General features: G+C 34.2%; 1 protein-coding gene across 10 annotated transcripts in view; it reads right to left on the reverse strand.

The window, feature by feature from the left end:
• Window positions 1-20,214, reverse strand: part of CDH18 (cadherin 18) — a 1,074,788-nt gene that overhangs the window by 94,978 nt on the left and 959,596 nt on the right. For all 10 annotated transcript variants that reach the window (XM_030813926.1, XM_030813931.1, XM_003263181.4 and 7 more), the window contains one exon: window positions 2,309-2,562. In XM_030813926.1, coding sequence (XP_030669786.1) covers window positions 2,309-2,562 — 254 coding nt within the window. The remainder of the gene's footprint in view (window positions 1-2,308; window positions 2,563-20,214) is intronic.

Here is a 20,214-nt window from a genome sequence, read left to right on the forward strand (position 1 = left end):
TCAATTTTCCTCAGCTCATTGCCTCCAGAAAGTTTTGGAATACATTCTCCACGCACAACTCCCTCAGACCATTATTACCCTAAACACAGTGTGATGGTTAATTGTACACGTCAACTTGGCTGGGCCACAGGGCCCAGATATTTCATTCTCTTTCTGTGGAGAATTATGCATGATACACAATGCATATTTTTTTCCAAGTCTATTTCTTCCCTGGAGTTCAAGATGTTGTGTGTGTGTGTCTGTGTGTGTGTGTACATGTATAATTCTTTATCATGAGGACTACTATAATATTGCACGTTACAAGTGATTAAAACATAGTCTAAGAGTGATTGCTATAGTCACCCTACTGATCTATCAAACACTAGGTTCTACTTCTTCCATCTAAATGTATATATTGGTACCCACTGGATTGTACATTTTAAAACGGCTAGAAGATAACGATTTGAATGTTCTCAGTGTAAAGAAACGATACATATTTAAAGTGATGAATTTCACAACTACCCTGATTTGATTATATGAATGTGTCAAATTATCACATGTATCCCGCCACATGTACAACTTTTTGTATTAATAAAAAATAAATTAAACAAATGGTTGCACTTCCTATTTTTTTAAATAAAGAATTACAGAAATTATCTTTAGTAACAACTTTAATTTAAAAAAATATTGTCAATGTTTATTTAATATTTTCACAGCAAATTTATATCATGATCTATCCCTAGTCCCAAAAGATATTGGGTGCTTTTGGTAAAGAAAGCCTCATTTGTACAGATCTTTTATGGTGCTACATTTTTTTTAAAACCTGAACAAATTATACTTACTGTTTGGGGTCAAAAATATAATTAAAAACATGGCATTCTATGGAATGTTGAAGCAAAATGGGCTTTCCTTTGGTTGAGCAATGAAACATGTTAACTCTGATTTCTATTCCTTAGTTAGAGATTGATTTCTGTAACTTGGTTTATGCATATTATTTTGCATAGTTTACCGATCCTCTTTCTTCAAGCATTATCTAGGTCTTGCTGTTAGTGTGACAGGATACAGTTTCTGCACTTGCAGATGGAGTAGAATTGTTGAATATCTACATTTGTGCACAGAAAATTGTTTCACTACATGCATGGGTGCTAGGGGGATTATTTTTAACTGAAACAGTCATGCTTATGAAAAAGAAAATTCAGAGCTTTTACAAATATCCCATAGACACTGAGGAGACTATTTAGTATATTAGCTTTTGTTAAGTGAATGAAAACCAAGGATTTCCTGGTAAAAATTAGAAAGATTATTAAGGATTTTAACCTTTCTAGAGACAGGATTTCCATGTGTATAAATACAGGATATCTAAGAAGTTTTACACATGTACACAGCCTTTCTGATTTTGTTATAAACAAGGAACACAAAAAAACTCTTTTGATAATGCAAAAAAGCTTTAATTATCTCTCCAGCATGATGTACTAAAATAATACAAATATTATTTAGTGAGCAGTTATTATATGCTGGGCAATGTGTTAAGTCCTTTATTTTAATCTAACTATATGCTGGGCAATGTGTTAAGTCCTTTATTTTAATCTAACTGAATTGTATCAACATATTCATGTAGCATTATTATTCTTTGTTCACATATTTGGAATTTGAGATTCCATATGGTTGAATGACTGTAAAAGATCATTCTGCTTGTAAGTAGAACTCTATTGTTAGAGTTCCCACACTGATTTTCCTGTATTCAGAGTTTTTTGCACCCTATACTGTCTTTGACAAGTTAGCATTTATTGAGTGACTACTAGGTGCAGGCCGCTTTGCTGAGTGCTTTCCGCACATTGCTTCATACAGCCTCACAATAGCTCTGAGACATAGACATTCTTTTTCCACTTTCACATATAAAGAGAAAGCCACACAGCTAGGCTGACCAAAGGAACCAGAGTCAGTTAGAGATGAGTGTTATCCCCAAATTATCACGTTTTGTGCTATATCTATACTTCCTATCATTAAGGGAGCAATAGATTCTCTAGTTTGTGATTAAATAGCTCTACAACAATTTTCTCAATCAATTACGCTCACATCCATTAAGTCAAATGGAAAAATTAACGTGTGGTCAATAAGACATTCATGGAGACAGGAAAATATGTTCTTAATGTGACAAAAATCCATCTGCTAAGCTACACAGTTAAAAATCAATTAATATTATAATTTAATTATATTCATAGAAAACAACATAGAAATAAAACATTTTAAGTGTAATTTTATTCATGTTTAATTAATGTGAGAGGCAACAAAATTCTTTATATGTCTAAACGATTGAAGCATGCCATACCTTACTAAGCTGTTAGTACTGTCAGGATCTTGCGCCAAAACTGTACCAACGACGGTCCCAATCTTGGCATTTTCGTAGACTTCCATGACGTAGGAAGGCATGGAAAATAGTGGTGGTTCATCTACATCCCCAACAATGATCTTCAGCATAGTAGCATCTTTAAAAGGACCCAAGTGAGAAAAGCGAAAATCAAGATGTGTATTTGCTCCTTCTATGTTGAGGGTATATGACTTCTTTTTCTCATAGTTCAGTGGCTGTGGGGAAAAAAATAAGATTATGACTTTCATAAAAAAATTAGTATTATGACTTTCATTACTTTTCAAATATGCATTATTTTTTCCTTTTTAGAATAAAATAATTGAGATAGAGATAAGTCATTCTAGCTTTGTTCTAAAACAAACTATGAAGATTATTTTAATAATAACATCTAAGGCATAAATGGAACCTCAGCATTTTGTATTTAGTGCAATAATATGTATTCTGTGTTATGGACATCAACAGGAAGAATACAAACTCAGATTCAGGAATGTGTGAGGACTACTAGGTAATGTTTTCAAGAGGAAGTGCTTTTTCAGATAAGAACTAAACATTTGGAAAGTGTTTAGCATGATGGATATAAAAGGCTGTGTGAACCGAAGATGAACGGATGTAGTTTTAAAAGTTAAAAGCTCCCGTGGTGAGGTGAGTGAAGGTGATTCAGAGACCAGTCTTCCATTTTAAACTGGGTGAAGTATCCACTGATGCTGGCCTTCCTGTTAAAGATCTGTGAGAAACAGCAGAATAGGGAATTTTCATTTCTATTTATGCCACTGATTTTGTACAAGCCTGCTTCAATCTCAAAGTGTCCTTTTTTTGGCAGGAACAGAATGGTCATTCCCTGCGGAGAAATTGAGGCATTGTCCTTTACATTAAGGGTCAATATCGTAGTCAATTCAGGTTGCTATAACAGAATACCATATACTGGGTGGCTTAAACAACATTTATTTTTCACACTTCTGAAGGCTGGTAGGCGTCCTCTTTCTGGTTTACAGACAGCCTCTTACTTGCTGTATCCTCACACAACAGAGAAACCCTCTCCTCTGTCTCTTCTTATAAAGACACAAATCCCATTCATGAAGGTTTCACTCTAATTACCTAATTATGTCCCAAAGAGCTCACCTCCAAATACCATCATATTACACTGGGGATTGGATTTCAACATATGAATTTTGAGGGAAGAAACATCCCTTCAGTTCATAGCAACCAAGCAAAAGCTAACAAGAAAGAGGATCCTTATCAGGATCCTGTAAACAGAATGATCAGTACTATAATACTTATAATAAGTTCCCCAATTTTTCTGAATTGACTTGGAAAATTGGCCTTCCCAGGGGTTGGAGATTACACAAGAGGCAAAATATCATTTCACTTCCAAACCATATATTAAGAACCTAGAAAACTAGGGTCACAGGGACATTGATGAGGATAAGCCACTACAATATTTTACCAGTTTCCAAAAAAATATGTATCTTTAGATCTTAAAAATTCAAATTATCAGAAGTTGATCATATATACAATACACATGCATTTATATATGACACAAACATTATGAATTTCAGATTATGTATTTTTCAAGGAGTTATTTGCTTCTGAAGTTTATGACCTATCACACTAGAAATAAATTGCCAAAATAACTAATACCTATCTTCTTTGAGGAGTTGCATACTCTTTTTTTTTTTTTTTTTTTTTTTTGTGATGGAGTCTCTCTCTGCCGCCCAGGCTGGAGTGCAGTGGCAAGATCTCGGCTCACTGGAAGCTCCGTCTCCCAGGTTCATGCCATTCTCCTGCCTCAGCCTCCCAAGTAGCTGGAACTATAGGCACCCGCCACCATGGCCAGCTAATTTTTTGTATTTTTAGTAGAGACGGGGTTTCACCATGTTAGCCAGGATGGTCTCGATCTCCTGACCTCGTGATCCGCCCACCTAGGCCTCCCAAAGTGCTGTAATTACAAGCGTGAGCCACCATGCCCAGCCGAGGATTTGCATACTCTTAATTGGATCCACACATTAAACTTTCTCTTGCCTTGACTCCTTCCTCCTTTACATTAATAAGTGAGAATTTGTCTATGACTAATTTATCAATAAGCTCTATCAAAATTTAAGTAACTCGTCCTAGAAATGGTACATACTTGCCTCCTATCAGCAATTGGGTGGACAAAAATGGTCCCTCTTGGCTTATGAGAGCTGGACAGTCAGAATCGTGCATCCTGCTCACAGAAATATGAGTACCTGGAAGGTTTACTGTTAGTTTTAGATCAGTGTCTATAATTTTTGGAGTTAGCCTGCTGCATGTGGTAGGCATTATGATGTCTAAGGTTCTTCTCACTGAGTATGGGTATTTAAGACCTTAGAATTAAAAATCAGAGTTACATTCTTTTCTAGGAAAGCTTAACATTTCTTTCTCACGATAACACTGGATTTTAAAACAATCACCTCCACTTATTTATTATTTTTGGCTTTTACATCTTTTAGACTTTTCAATGACATTTGTGGAGGGATTTGGGCTACCTCCAGTCCTATCTGATATTATTATCAAGCTCTGCATCCAAGATGACACACATCTCTTGTTCCATTTCTTAGCAGGTCCCCTGGCAAGTTAGATGTCATTTGCCTCAATACTAACCTACCTACTGCTACGGTGCAGGCTGTTTCTGCAGACATATGGTTTCATGTTGATGATCATCTAATAAATATTTTACTACTCCAGGGTGGGGGCAATCATTTTGAGGGACTTCTTTGCCAGAATTGACAGATGGATGGATGGAAACATGTGGAGCCATGAAAAAGAGTACATTATTTTAGGTTGGGACAGGAATTTAGAATCAGTTGAATTAACACAACTGGAAATATTTTAACAACCTCATTTATGAAGAAAAGCTGGTGAGGCTGAATTGCCGGTACAGGGAAACTGGGAGAAAATTATACTCATTTATTTGTGCCTGGATATTTCAGACTTATATATACAATAGAAATTATTTAATTCTTTGGTTTTATCCATCAAAAATGGTATTTATAGTATTAGTATTATAATGATTATTTTTCTATTACTGCAACTCTGGGAAAACTACTCAAGTACCCATCTTCCACACCTTTTAAATAGTTGCATAAATTATTAAAGTTGTCTTCTATGCGTTGTTAGTTAAAAAAAAAAATCCCAGGTGAGGCACGGTGCCTCATGCTTGTAATCCCAGCACTTTGGGAGGCCGAGGTGGGCGGATCACGGTCAGGAGGTTGAGACCATCCTGGCTAACACGGTGACACCCCGTCTTTACTAAAAATACAAAAATTAGCCGGGCGTGGTGGTGCATGCCAGTAGTCCCAGCTACTCGAGAGGCTGAGGCAGGAGAATCGCTTGAGCCCAGGAGGCGGAGGTTGCGGTGAGCCGAGATCATGCCACTGCACTCCAGCCTGGGTGACAGAGTGAGACAAAAAACAAAATGAAACAAAACAAAACAAAAAACAAAGCATATCATTGATGCTCACATTTAATGAATGCTATTTTCAGTGTTGCCACATTCAATCATTTAAACTACTGGATGCCCAATTAAATTTAAATTTAGGATAAACTGTAGGGTTTTTAGTATATTAATTGTCAATTATCACAAGAAACATAGTTGTAGAAAAATTAATTGGTTATTTATTTAAAATTAGAATGTAATTAGATGTCCTGTACTTTATTTGACAATGCTAATTAGGATGCACAATGCATGCATGCATATGAATTGCAACATTCACCATGGTGATGATGGTGGTTGGTATCAAACTCACTTGGTAGGGAAGAGAGAAACTACCAGCAAGTATAACATGGGTATGTATTCGCAACTCCTGTCCTTTAAATTTTTTAAAAGTTAGCTTTTACTCATATGAAATTGTTGATATCAAAAATGTATGATGACATATACAAAAGATAATTACATATGGTTCAGTCTAGCATAATTATTTGTCTATCCCTCAACTATCTGAGCATTCCTGGAATCATCCCATTTGCAGTGTGTTTTGTTTTACTGGAATGGTGCTTAGAATTGTCCTGTGGGTGCTGAGAAATGAAGCTGCTTAATGTTGCTTAATATTTGTATTGGCTTATTATTTTCTGTTAATCCTACTATATTAGTTTCGTAGGGATGACATAACAAATTGCCACAACAGGTTGGATTGTAACAACAGAAATTCCCTTGAAGTTCTGAAGTCACTAAGTCAGAAATGTGGCAGAACCACACTCTCTCTGGGAACTCTAGACAATCTATTACTTTTTTCAGTTTTTGTGGCTGCCCTAGCCTGCCCCAGAAGAAAGAGACCCCTACATGATTGGACACTCAATTTATATTGTAATTCAACCACTTGCAGGATGAAACTCCAGGTTTAATGTCCAGAAATCATAACTTTGCAGTTACAGGTGATAGAGATTTCTTTCAGAGGAAACATAGAAGACTTTGGGTACTTTATGCACAACGTATATAGGGCAGTGGCAAGCAGAGCTACAGACTCAGAGAGAAAAGTATTGAGCCGTACAAGAATCAACTCAAAATGGATTAAAGACAACGTAAGACCTAAAACGATAAATCTATTAGAAGAAGACATTGAGGGGAAACCTTCATGACATTGTTCTAGGCTGAGATTACTTCTCTATAACTCAAAAAAATAGGCAAAGTAAGCAAAAATAGACAAGTGGGAATGATCAAACTAAAGAGCTTCTTCAGAGCAAAGAAATCAAGTAAGAGTGAAGAGATAATACATGATTTGAAGAAAATATTTGAAAATCATACATCAGATAAGGGCCAATATCCAAAATAATGAAGGAATTCAAACTACTCAACAAAAAAAATACAAATCACTCTATTCTAAAAATGGGCAAAACACTTAATAGACATTTCTCAAAAGATGACATACAACTGAGCGACATATATATGAAAAATTCCTCAATATCTCTAAACATCAGAAAAGTGCAAATTAAAACCACAGTGAAATATCATCTCATGCCTTTTACAGTGGCTATCATCAAAAACACAAACGATAACAAGTATTGGCAAGGATGTGGAGAAAAGGAAACACAGTATTGTGGTGTTGTAAATTAGTACAGCCATTTTGGAAAAAAGCACGAAGGTTCCTCAAAAAACCAAAAGTAGAATTCCCATAGGATCCAGCAATCTCCTGACTGGGTATATAGCTAACGGAATTGACATCAGTATCCCAAAGACATGGCTGCACCCTTATATTAACTGCAGCATTACTCACATTAGACAAGATACGGAAAAAAAAAGCATTCATCAATGAATAAAAGGATTTTAAAAAATTGTGGTGTAGATGCACAGTGGAATACTATTTAGTCTGTTATTTAAAAAAAAGCTCTGTCATTTGTAACAACATGTGTGAACGTAGAGAATATTGTGTTTAGTGAAATAAGCCAGACACAGACAGACAAGTACCACATGATCTTAGTTAGATATGGAATCTAAAAGTTCAACTCATTTAAGCAGAAAGTAGAATGGTGGTTACCAGAGGCTAGGAATAGAGAGGTGAGTAGGAAAAGGGGAAACACTGGTTAATGTGTACAATGTTACAGTTAGGTAGGAGGAATCAGTTCTCGTGTTCCATATACAGCACAGTGGTTATAGTTAATAATAATGCATTGTACCTTTCAAAATATCTCAAAGAGAGAATTTTAAATGTTCTCATCACAAGTAAATGAAAAATATTTGACGTAACAGATATGTACCAATCACATTGTACATCATAAATATATATAATTATTATTTGTCAATTAAATATTAAATAAAACTTATGAAAAAAAGAAACCTAATGAAATTTTCCATGCTGGGTTTTAAACGTATTTGGAACTTGTGACTTTTTTATTTCTTCCATTTTCCCCCTGTTGGAATGTCAGTGTCTATAACTGTTATCTTATGCCTCTCCTACCATTGTATTTTAGATAAGGGTAATTTGTTTTCTAATTTCACAGGTCCACAGATGAAGATTTTCGTCCTAGGATTCAAACTATCTAGAGTTTCACCCACACCTGATTAAGATAATGAGATTTAGATTGAGATGATGAGTTTAGAAATGTTGACCTGATCATAAATAGATAAGGTTTTGGACTTAGAATTGATTTTGTAATAGATTGATATTTTAGGGATGTTGGGATGGGGTAAATACTACTGTACACATGGGAAGGACATGGCTTTTGTAGAGACAGGCTATAGTGGCCTAATGGCAACCCTGCAACAAATATGAATATGGCAGATCATGCAATTAACTTATATAGTAAACTATAAGAGGTGATGATCCTCCACTATTTAGGTAGGTGTTAAATTTTATGACAAGGGTCCTTATAAGAGTGGCCAAGGGAGATCTGGCAGAGAAAATGTGATGAGGTCATACGACCACAGAGGCAGAGAAAGGAGCGATGTGGCCATGAGCTGAGGAACAACTGGAGCCTTCAGAAGCTGGAAGAGGTGAGGAATGGACAGGTCCTTAGAGTTTACCAAGGAGAGAGGAAGTGCAGTCCCATCCACTCCTGATTCCAGACTTCAGGCCTCCAGGACTGTGAGACAGCACACTGGTTTCTCGAGTTCCTCAGTTTATGGTCATTTGTAAGAGCATTCCTAGGAAATGAATGTAAATTTGTCTGCTTTATATAGAAACATAGTAGAAATTTTCTTTCTTTTCAGTATGTTGAAAGCTTCAAACAGAATTGCAGTTATGTGCTCTTTCAGGTTTGATAGAATTCCTTAGTGAATTATTGGATCTGATATATTTAGGGAAAATTCCCAAGCTTCTCATTTTCTTATTTAGAAATCAGTTTATGTGTGTTTTCTGTTTCTTTGAAGTTGCTTTTAGCAACCTTCCCTCAAAATCCTTCATATTAATGTGTGTTGAATTAAGAAAATATTGTTATAATGTTTTCAAGCTGCTTATTTTCTATGTCTTTCATGTATCTTAATAAGATTAGTTCAGGTTTATTTTTTTAAACTTTCCTTCCAAAAAATCAGGTTTGAATCTATATTTTTGTTTACTATTCTTTATTCATTTTCTTCTTTTATTCTCCACTATTAGTTACATATTTAATTCATCTAATATTATTCTTTTTAGTCTATGTCTTTGATATGTTTAGAATTACAAGTATACTTTTGGAAGCACTTAATTTGTATCCCATAATTTCCATCTATGTTCTTTCTTATTATAGTTTTTTCCTAGAAATTCTGCAATTTGTTGTGCCTTTCTTTTTCTGTGGTTTGAGAATTCCTAAAGTAGAACGTTGTGGTTGCTGCAGTTAACACATTTTCAGATCAAGGTCATTATTTGTTTTCTGATGTTTTTCACTAATTTTTAGTTGTATTTGGAAAGGAGCATTTTATTTGTACTATTTTAACTTTGAGTCCTTTAATGAGATAGTCTTGAAGACTAATACGTAGTCACTAAATATTCTATAGGCACTTGAATTAAATGATATAGCATCAGAATGCAGAGAATGATTTATTAAATATATCAACCTCCTTATTAATTACATTATTTGATTATTCACATTTTAAAGTACTTTATCTATCATGGACTGAAATTTGTGAGCTATAACCCTCTACCATTCTGTTTATAGACACAGCTCTTTGTATATATTGTGATTTCTTCTTTGTGAATGTTGGTGAATAACATGCAACAGAGAGATTCATACTCACAGTGAATGGCTCACTTTAGGATTGTAAAGTGTTTTCTGTTCCTTCTTTTTATTATTTCAGTTTGGATCCCATCATTGTGGGCGCTGAGATCGTATCTCTTACTTCCCTTTTTATGTATGTGGATTTTTATTATAATCTTATTTTTTTTGTTTTAGATACATCTGGTTTCCTTGTGTGAAGTTCTATTTTTGTTTATATTTTTTTCTAGTGACTACCTCCGTTCTTATAAATTTAGATAATATTGTGTTATCACCATACAATAAACAGCAATTAAAATAAAATAGACTGTTTCCATCTCCTCCCATTTCACTTAAATATTTGTAACTTTTAATTTTTGTTTACTTTTGTACTCTTAGTAATGCTTATAGATCTAATATTTGACTTATTAGCTCGGACTTATATTTTTTCCTTCTTAGTTATTACTAATAAAATTTTTTTTTTAACTTACAATCTTTTTTTCTTAGGAAAAGAGGTATTGTTTCTACAGTTTTTAAGGCATATGTTTACATTCTGATAAACTACCCTGATGCTGATGTTAATCACAGTCAGTGTTCCTGCCTGTCATTACCCATTAGTACCCATAAGTATTTCTTGGTAAGATACATTACTTCCCAAGAAAATATCTTTCATTCCACACCCCCAAGAAATATAATTATTTATTGTTTCTAAATACAGAATTTTACATTGATCCCAATTAAAGGTGCTAACTAATATTTAGGTAGATTATTCCATGTGGTCAGAATATTTTTTTAGTTTCATTTTATTTTTAATGACACAATATACGTATTTATGGGGTATGGGATAAAACGTAAACTATTGACATATGTATACAATGTGTAATAATCAAACTAAGGTAATCAGCATATTGTAATGTCCAAAGATTTTTGGCTGTAATTTCCATGCTTGAAGGACAATGTGGGTGGATATAAAACCTTTGGCTGAATTTATTTTCTTGAGTATCCAAAATCCACACATGTTTAAAAATAATTTCCCATGCAAATATTTCACTGATCCCTTCCCATCTTTGAAAAGTTGGTTCTTTTTAATTTCTAAACTCATAACAATTAAGGCAAACTTGTATCATTTACAGTTGGTATGGGCTGACATCTTGTATTATAACAATATATCATGTCTACCCAGTTTTCCCTAAGATACAGAATATTATCTAATTCATTTCATAGTTCATGTATCTAAAATAATTCCTAGCACATGGAATTTGATTAATAGCTCTTTCTCCATCTCAAATACAGCTGTTTTCAGAGTACAGAAAGGTGCTATTACATGGTTTAGATTTGATGGATAAAAAATTTAATATTATTTTTGAAATATAATACTTAACACTGACCTATGCCCTAAACAATTAACATATATTAATTTATTTAACCTTCACAACACCTCTGTGAGATATAATTGTTCCCATCTACAAATCAGGAAACGAAGGCATAGGAAAGTTAAGAAATTCCTTATGGACAACAGTCTGTAAGTGATATACTTGGGATTTAAACTCAGGCAGAGGAAGTGTGTAAGTGTAAGTTGTGTCCTTAAGCACTATGCTATCCTGGTGGAAATCTAAATAGCAAATAAGTAGTGTAATATAATGTTTCATTTTGATGATAAAGATAAACAAAATGTTCTGTGGAATATACTATCTTCACCACTAAAAGAGACCTGCATCATCATCTTTTCAAGTATTTATTATTAAGTTAAAAATGAACTGATAAGTTCACTAAATCTAACTACTAGAACTCTGAGTACCTTTGTAATTTCTTTAATTCACAGATGCATAAGTTAAGAAACTAAAATGCTATTGATAAAATTGTTTATCTTCTCAGCCCTTGCTAGAAGTGTGTATTCTGGCACAATTTTTTACTTCCCCAGGCAACTGGGCTTCTCTTACTTTTCTTTAGCTACTGCTCTATATCCTAATTTAACAGCTCACTGCCAATGAGTTGACACTGATTTTCATTTTAAATTTTAGTTTCCTAATTTCATCCTGTAACTCCTACTAATTACTTGTACATATCATTGCTCTTTCTAACTTGTAAAGTAGTACTTTCTCCTCTAATATTAATCCATTTCATATTACTGTAGTTAGTTATCGTTTTCCCATCAATCGTTTCCCTGCCAGATTTACATATTCAGGACTTTTTAATTGTTTCTCATTAATCACTTCTATTATTCCTTAAATCACCCTATTATATTCTTCTCTGGAACTACATAACCATTATAAATACAAGGATATTGAAAATACTGTTTAGCCAAGCTGCCATATGAGTCAATTATTCTTAGAGTTTAAAGACGTTCTAAAATTCTATTCTCCTAAGTAATAAGAGAAGAGACTCTTGATGACCTCTTCTTTGTCTGATTCCTATGCTGCACCAGAATCTAGATTTTAGTTCCAAGATTGGGTAGATAGGGTCGATATCAACATTTTCATACATAAAATTGTCATCTTAATCATTATATAAAATGGCCTAGACCAGCAATAGTGACTGATATCACTATTAATTTTTTGTTTTCTGGAGAAGTATTTGACTTATATTATGGTATTTTGTCAAAACACAGGAAAAATTGTACGAATTTAAGCAATGTTTCTCCAGCTAGGCTCTTGTATTATAATATGCTTTGTGGCCCTTGTCAGAGGTCTGGCCTGGATGATGCACAGTCTGTGGAAACCGGAGTATATGCATAAGCTTTCTCATCATATATTTCTCTATACAGAAGAAAGCAATTCTTATTCATTGTGTATAATTCTAAGGACATTGATACAAATAAATATTACATGTTTGCTTTCTGTTATTTGAACACTGGACAAATAAATGCAAAGACCTTTCATTTCAAATAGCTTAAGTATACATTATATGATATAGAAAGTATGCTTATTATTATTTATATATAATTATACACAAGCTCATATATGTGTGTATATGTATATCTATGTGTTTAGTGCATATGTGTGCAGGTGTATGTGTATCTATGACATAAATAAAATAATGAAATATATCCACACATATGCAAACTTACCAACAGCCCATGCGTATATATAGCTTAACTCATCAAGATGTTTCATCAGATCATTAGTTTCCAAATACTGCACTAAACTGTATTTTAGGAATATATGTGTCAAAACAATCAATTAACTTTCAGTGAAGTTTCAAACGATTTATTACTCCAGGCTCATCATTATGCCTATAGATGAACAGCATGAAAAATAATTTACCCAATAGCATTTCTGTATCAAAGTCATCCAAAATAGAGTAATAGATATTACTGAATTGAAGCTTGGATTCCTCTCTCTATTGGCTGTGGCTGAAAAGAATAACTTTTCAGACTTTAGAACCTTATAAGAATATAAAACAGAAACTTAGTTGAGTTTTTTTTGATAATGAAATCCCTAAGGAATGTTCATATTTTGTAAGCAGTCCATTAGAATTAGAAATCTACTGTTTCTTATTTATAGTGTGTGATCACGTGTTCGCCTGTGTGTGATTATTCACAATGGATTGGGATGACTTATTTATTACTCTTTGTGGTTCAAAGTCTAAAAATGTTAAAATCTGTTAGTAAACAACATTCGATCCTTATTCTGTTACTAAATGCAAGTGAAAGGAATGACAATGTAATCCTCAATAAACACAATCCACTAAAAGACCAGAAATATAGTATGTAGAATAAACCTAGTATGGTTGTAGCTGAACATATTTCATGTTTTTATCTTATAATTTACTTAAACTTTAAAAAACAAATTTATAACTTTTAGTGTTTACTCTTATGACCCATCTCAAATCATGTGTTAAATAAAAGGGTTTAATAATCTTTTACCCCTGGTGGGGTATGGAAATCTTAAAAATACACAGTACTTGGTTATGAAAGTGTTTTATGCCTCCTATAGGCAGGGATACACTGGTAGTACACATAGATACACACTCAGGAAAATTATCAGTACATTCACAGTAAATTAATTTTTGAAAAATCTTATCCTATCAGAAGCAACAACTTTAAGAGGAAGATAAAACTGATAGGTTTTCTACATTGAGAAGTTATAGAAATGCATATTTTGATAAGTGAAACCAAAAAGATAATCCAAATTATATTTATGACTGAAATATATCTGAAAATGTTGTACTACAAATACGATATTTAATGTAAACTTAAAAAAATTCTTCTCTTGAAGAAGCAGGAAGAGGAAGTTGATTGCCAAGAAACATGAAGACAGTATGTACGTTGTGTTGTAATATACACATGGTATTTCATTCTTAGTTTGCTTCCAGTTAAATCAAACAACATGAAACAAAGATGGCAGCAAAATCATCACATGGATTGGTCTGGAAGTATAATTAAAAACTGGTGCAAAAATAGGAAGAAAAGAAGGCAAGGAAAAAGAAGTATTGAGGTAGTATTAGATGGTAGTCATTACTGAGGTAGTAGTAATTATTAGCCAGACATAGCTTAGAGCACAATTTTCACCTCGTTTCATGTTTTCCATAATCACCCTGTAAACTGCTTAAATAAGAAAACTGAAGCTTCAAAGAGTTGAGATAATGTCATAGATCTCCTAAATGACAAGATTAAGATTTATATTTCATTTTACAGTAAGCTTATATCTTCAAGCACCCTTTGTTGACTTGAAGGACAAGTTTAAAATTTTTTGGCTTAAGTTAATTTGCATTGTATTTACAGTTGAATTAGTTAGAAGGGAATGACAACATAACAGTATTTGCTGAAAATCAGAAGGCCAAATAGCATCAGAAACCTAAAGAAAACATAATATTTGGATCCACTTCTGTAAAGTGTGCAAATAGGAGTCATATAAGAAGAGACTTTGAGAAAGGCTGCTAAGGAGAAGCACATCTCTAGCTACAAGAGGTTTATGTCAGAGGAAAGAGAGTACATCCAATTGCATTCATCCTTATCTTTTTTCCCCTTTCCACCCAGCCAGGCTTCATTAAACAATGAATGAAAGTTATCAAAGTGTATTTACAATGTACCACACCATGTACCAGTGAATTCAATTTGGCAATTTTCTGATGAAGGAATGATACAGACAGGAACGTGCAGACAGTCCTGCTGGCGGATTTATAGAGCAGTGCTGATTTCTATCTGTGAGGAGATTAGCTGTTCTGCCTAGCTGGCTAAAGTGAACTGCCTTAGAGATTAAATAAGGAATAGGTTTTAAGAACTGTTTTATCTTCTTTCTGCCATCTGAATGAGTATCTCTTCAAGGTTAAAATCCACTGAGGTATATAGGTTTTTCAAATTGTAATTATTTGTGCCCTAAAACATACAGCAATTAAATAACTCTGAGATTGATAATCCTAATCAGAAGTATCAAAAAATTACATGAATGCAACATGTACATACCTCAGAGGAAATCTAGACTACATTAAAAAATATGTTCAAGGGAGGCCAGGTGGAGTGGCTCACACCTGTAATCCCAGCAGTTTGGGAGGTGGAAGCTGGCAGATCGTTTGGGCTCAGGAGTTGGAGACCAGCCTGGGCAATGTGGTGAGGCCCCATTTCTACTAAAAATACAAAAAAAAAAAGAAAAGAAAAAGAAAAAGAAAAAAAAGAAAAAATAGCCAGGCGTGGGTGCTCACCTGTGGTCCTAGCTATCAGGGAGACTGAAGTGGAAAAATCACTTGGGCACCAGGGATGGAGGTGGCAGTGAGTCGAGATTGCACCACTGCACTCCAGCCTGGGTGACAGAGCAAGACTCTATCTCCAAAAAAAAAAAAAAAAAAAAAAAATTCAAGGAAAAAAGTGAAAGACAATTTGAACTTATTAAATGTCAAGAATATTTTTAGTACATCATCACCATTTACAGAATTGAAACAATTCTGATCTTGAAAATATGCATTGTGTGTATATGCACCAAACAGAATGAACTATTAATAATTAAATATGTGCACACACATTAACATATATAAATTTACCTTTGTTTTTCAGACCTCTAATTAATTGTAGCCATGTAAGGTGGTAAGATATGTGCATTGTCCTTAATTCTACAATTGATAGTTATACTTCAGATTACGTGTGTAATCAAACCATCCACTGCTACTTTCACTTTTTGCCAATGTGAAGTTGTTTTCTATTTTATAAAGACAATAGGACTTAATACACAGGAATGCCACCACCGCACCCACACACATCCTCGCTACATCATTGCAAACTTACCCACAGTCATTTGCTTCTACCTTCTGTCCTATGGTAACCTCAGAGATGGAGGCATACTATCTTAGGTTGTTTCCTTGCACTTGTGATTCAGATTCTTTTGAGGTTCATCTCTATCCACAATGAATCCTTTTAAATTACTTATCCTCTCTTCAGTATCCCTAGACTACATCAGTATCCTTGATGTCTTGTCTGTATTGAGCTTTTTATCCCTATGCATAGAAACACTCTTGTCTCCCAGCTTAAAATTAAAACATTTATTTCATTATGTTCTTGGTTTATTTGCTTTATAATCTTTCTCCACCACATAGGTACTAACCTTCTCCAAGAAGACAGTGTTTTTCTATTTTTTCCTCCCATATTTTTACTTCCCATTCTCTCTCCACCACATCACAATAAGTTTCTCTCTCCATTGTAGCAAAGAATAATCACATGTCTTCCATCTGAATATATAACATGAGTAAGTGTTCAGACTCTGAAGACAGACACCCCAGTTCAGTTTTCTGTCAACTTTCTACTTGGGCACTATTTTTATCGCTTTGTGATTCAGTTTCTTTAGCTATAAAGTGGGGATAATAACACTCTCTTTCCCAAAATGTCACAGTAAGAATTAAAAGGACAATTATGGGTATATTAACTCAATAAAGACATTGCAATGTGCTTAAAATCTGTCTTGATACAGAGGAAATACTCTAACAAATATTAGTTGCTGCTACTATTTTTTTCTTCTTAAAGGCATTTTATCTTATTTTTTTATTTCCAATTTTTATTTTAAGTTCAGTGGCCCAACTTTTATTTTAAGTTCAGTGGCACATGTGCAGGATATGCAGGTTTGTTACATAGGTAAACATGTGCCATGGTGGTCTGCCACTCAGATCAACCCATCACCTATGTATTAAGCCCAGCATCCCTTAGCTATACTTCCTGACCCTCTCCCTTCTCCCACCCCCTACTCCTATAGACCCCAGTGTGTGTTGTTCCCCCCATGTGTCCGTGTATTCTCATAATTTAGCTCCCACTTATAAGTCACTTTGGTTTTCTGTTCCCACATTAGTTTGCCTAAATAATGGCCTTCAGCTCTATCTATGTCCCTACAAAGGACACTAATCTAGTTCCTTTTTATTGCTGCATAGTATTGCATGTTGTGTATGCACCACATTATCTTTACCTAGTCTATCACTGATGGACATTTAGGTTGATTCCATGTCTTTACTATTGTGAATAGTCCTGCAATAAACATAGACGTGCATGTGTCTTTATAATAGAATGAATTATATTCCTTTGGGTATATACCCAGTAAAGGGATTGCTGGATCAAATGGTATTTCTGCCTCTAGGTCTTTGAGGAATTGCCACACTGTCTTCCAGAATGGTTGAACTAATTTACACTTCTACCAACAGTGTAAAAGCATTCCTTTTTCTCCACAACCTCGTTAGCATCTGTTGTATTTGACTTTTTAATAAAAGCCATTCTGACTGGTGTGAGATGGTATCACATTGTGGTTTAGATTTGCATTTCTCTAATGATCAGTGATCTTGAGCTTTTTTTCCTATGTTTGTTGGCTGCATAAATGTCTTCTTTTGGGAAGTGTCTGTCTGTTTATGTCCTTTCTCCACTTTTTAATGAGGTTTTTTTTTCTTGAAAATATATTTAAGATACTTATAGATGCTGGATATTAGAGCTTTGTCAGATGCGTAGATTACAAAAATCTCCCATTCTGTAGGTTGTTGTTTAATCTGTTGATAGTTTCTTTTACTGTGCAGAAGCTATTTAGTTTAATTATTAGGTTGGTGCAAAAGTAATTGTGATGTTGCCATTAAAATAAATGCCAAAACCTGCAATTACTTTTGCACCAACCTAATAGATCTTCTTTGTCAGTTTTAGCTTTTGTTGCAATTGTTTAGGCCTCTTTGTCATGGTATCTTTGCCTGTGCCTATGTCCTGAAAGGTATTACCTAGGTTTTTCTTCTAGGATTTTTATAGTTTTGGGTTTTACATTTAAGTCTTCAATGCATGTCGAATTGATTTTTGTATGTAGTATAAGGAGGGGGGTCAGTTTCAATTTTCTGCATATGGCTAGCCAATTGTCCCAGCACAATTTATTAAATAGGGAATCCTTTCTCCGTTGCTTGTTTTTGTCAGGTTTGTCAAAGATCAGATAGTGGTAGGTATGCAGTCTTATGTCTGGGTTTTGTATTGTTTTCCATTGGTCTGTGTGTCTTTTTTTTTTTTTTTGTACCAGTACCATGTTGTTTTGGTTACTGTAGCACTGTAGTATAGTTTGAAGTCAGATAGCATAATGCCTCCAGCTTTCTTTTGGCTTAGGATTGCCTTGGCTATTCAGGCTTTTTGGTTTCATATAAATTTTAAATTACTTTTTTCTAATTCTGTGAAGAATGTTAATGACAGTTTCATGGAAATAGCACTGAATCTATAGATTGCTTTGGGCAGTATGGCCATTTTCATGATATTGATTCTTCCTATCCATGAGCATGGGATGTTTTTTCATTTGTTTCTGTCATCTCTGATTCTTTGAGCAGTGGTTGTAGTTCTTCTTGAATAGGTCCTCTGCTTCCCTTGTTAGCCATATTGCTAGGTAGGTTACTCTTTTTGTGGCGATTGTGAATGAGAGTTCATTCATGATTTATTTTAGGCTTGCCTATTGTTGGTGTATAGGAATGCTAGTGATTTTTGCATGTTGACGTTGTATCCTGAGACTTTGCTGAAGTTGCTTACCAGCTTAAGTAGCTTTTGGGCTGAGATGAGGAAGTTTCCTAGATATAGGGTTATGTCATCTGCAAACAAAGAAAATTTGATTTCCTCTCTTCCTATCTGAATACTCTTTATTTTTTTTCTCTTGCCTGATTGCACTGGACAGAAGCTTTATAAGTGAAGGAGAAATAAAATCCTTTCCAGACAAATAAATGCTGAGGGAATTCATTACCACCATATCTGCCTTACAAGAGCTTCTGAAGGAAGTATTAAATAGGGAAAGAAAAACTTGTTATCGGCCTAAAAAACACACTGAAATACACAGACCAGTGACACTATGAAGCAACCATATAAACAACTGTGCAAAATAAACAGCTAGCATCATAATGACTGGATCGTATCTACTCATAACAATACTAACCTTAAATGTAAATAGGCTAAATGCCCCAATAAAAAGACACAGAGTGGCAAGCTGGACAAAGAGCCAAGACCCATTGGCATGCTGTTTTCAAAAGACCCATCTCATGTGCAAAGACACTCATGGGCTCATAAAGGGATGAAGAACAATTTACCAGGCAAATGGAAAACAGGAAAAAGCTGGGGTTGCAATCCTAGTTTCTGACAGAACAGACTTTAAACCAAAAAAGATCGAAAAAGACAATAAAAGAGAATTACATAATGGTAAAGGGTTCAATTTAACAAGAAGTAACTACACTAAATATATATGGACTCAATACAGGAGTACCCAGCTTCATACAGCAATCTCTTAGAGACCTTCAAAGAGACTTAGACTCCTACACAATAATAGCAGGAGACTTTAAAACCTCACTGACAATATGAGACAGATCATCAAGACAGAAAAGTAATAAAGATATTTAGGACCTGAACTCAGCTCTGGCTCTAGAAGATATCTATTTAGTAGATTCTGATAGTTACCTATAGAACTCTCCACCCCAAAACAACAGAATATACATTCTCCTCATTGCCACACGACACTTACTCTAAAGTTGATGAAATACAACCTGCTAATGATAATCACCCAGTCAATCAACTGTACTTCCTTTAGCCAAATCCAATTAATGTTTATAATCCAAAATTGTTTTAAATTTCTAGAACAGTTCACTTTTTTGATGACTAGCTACCTCCTGAACAGCATCTGTTGGGAATATTCAATGCCAACATTCTCTCCTATTATTTGAAGACTTCCTCCAAGATTGTATTTCCTTTGTTTTCATGCTTGTTTCTTAAACAATTAGTTGTCAGATTAATCTTTTAGAAAAAAATTAATCCAGTTTACCTGAATTATTTTAAGTAAAGAAGC

The sequence above is a fragment of the Nomascus leucogenys genome, chromosome 6 (assembly GCF_006542625.1).
Source record: "Nomascus leucogenys isolate Asia chromosome 6, Asia_NLE_v1, whole genome shotgun sequence".
Taxonomy (NCBI): Eukaryota; Metazoa; Chordata; class Mammalia; order Primates; family Hylobatidae; genus Nomascus; species Nomascus leucogenys.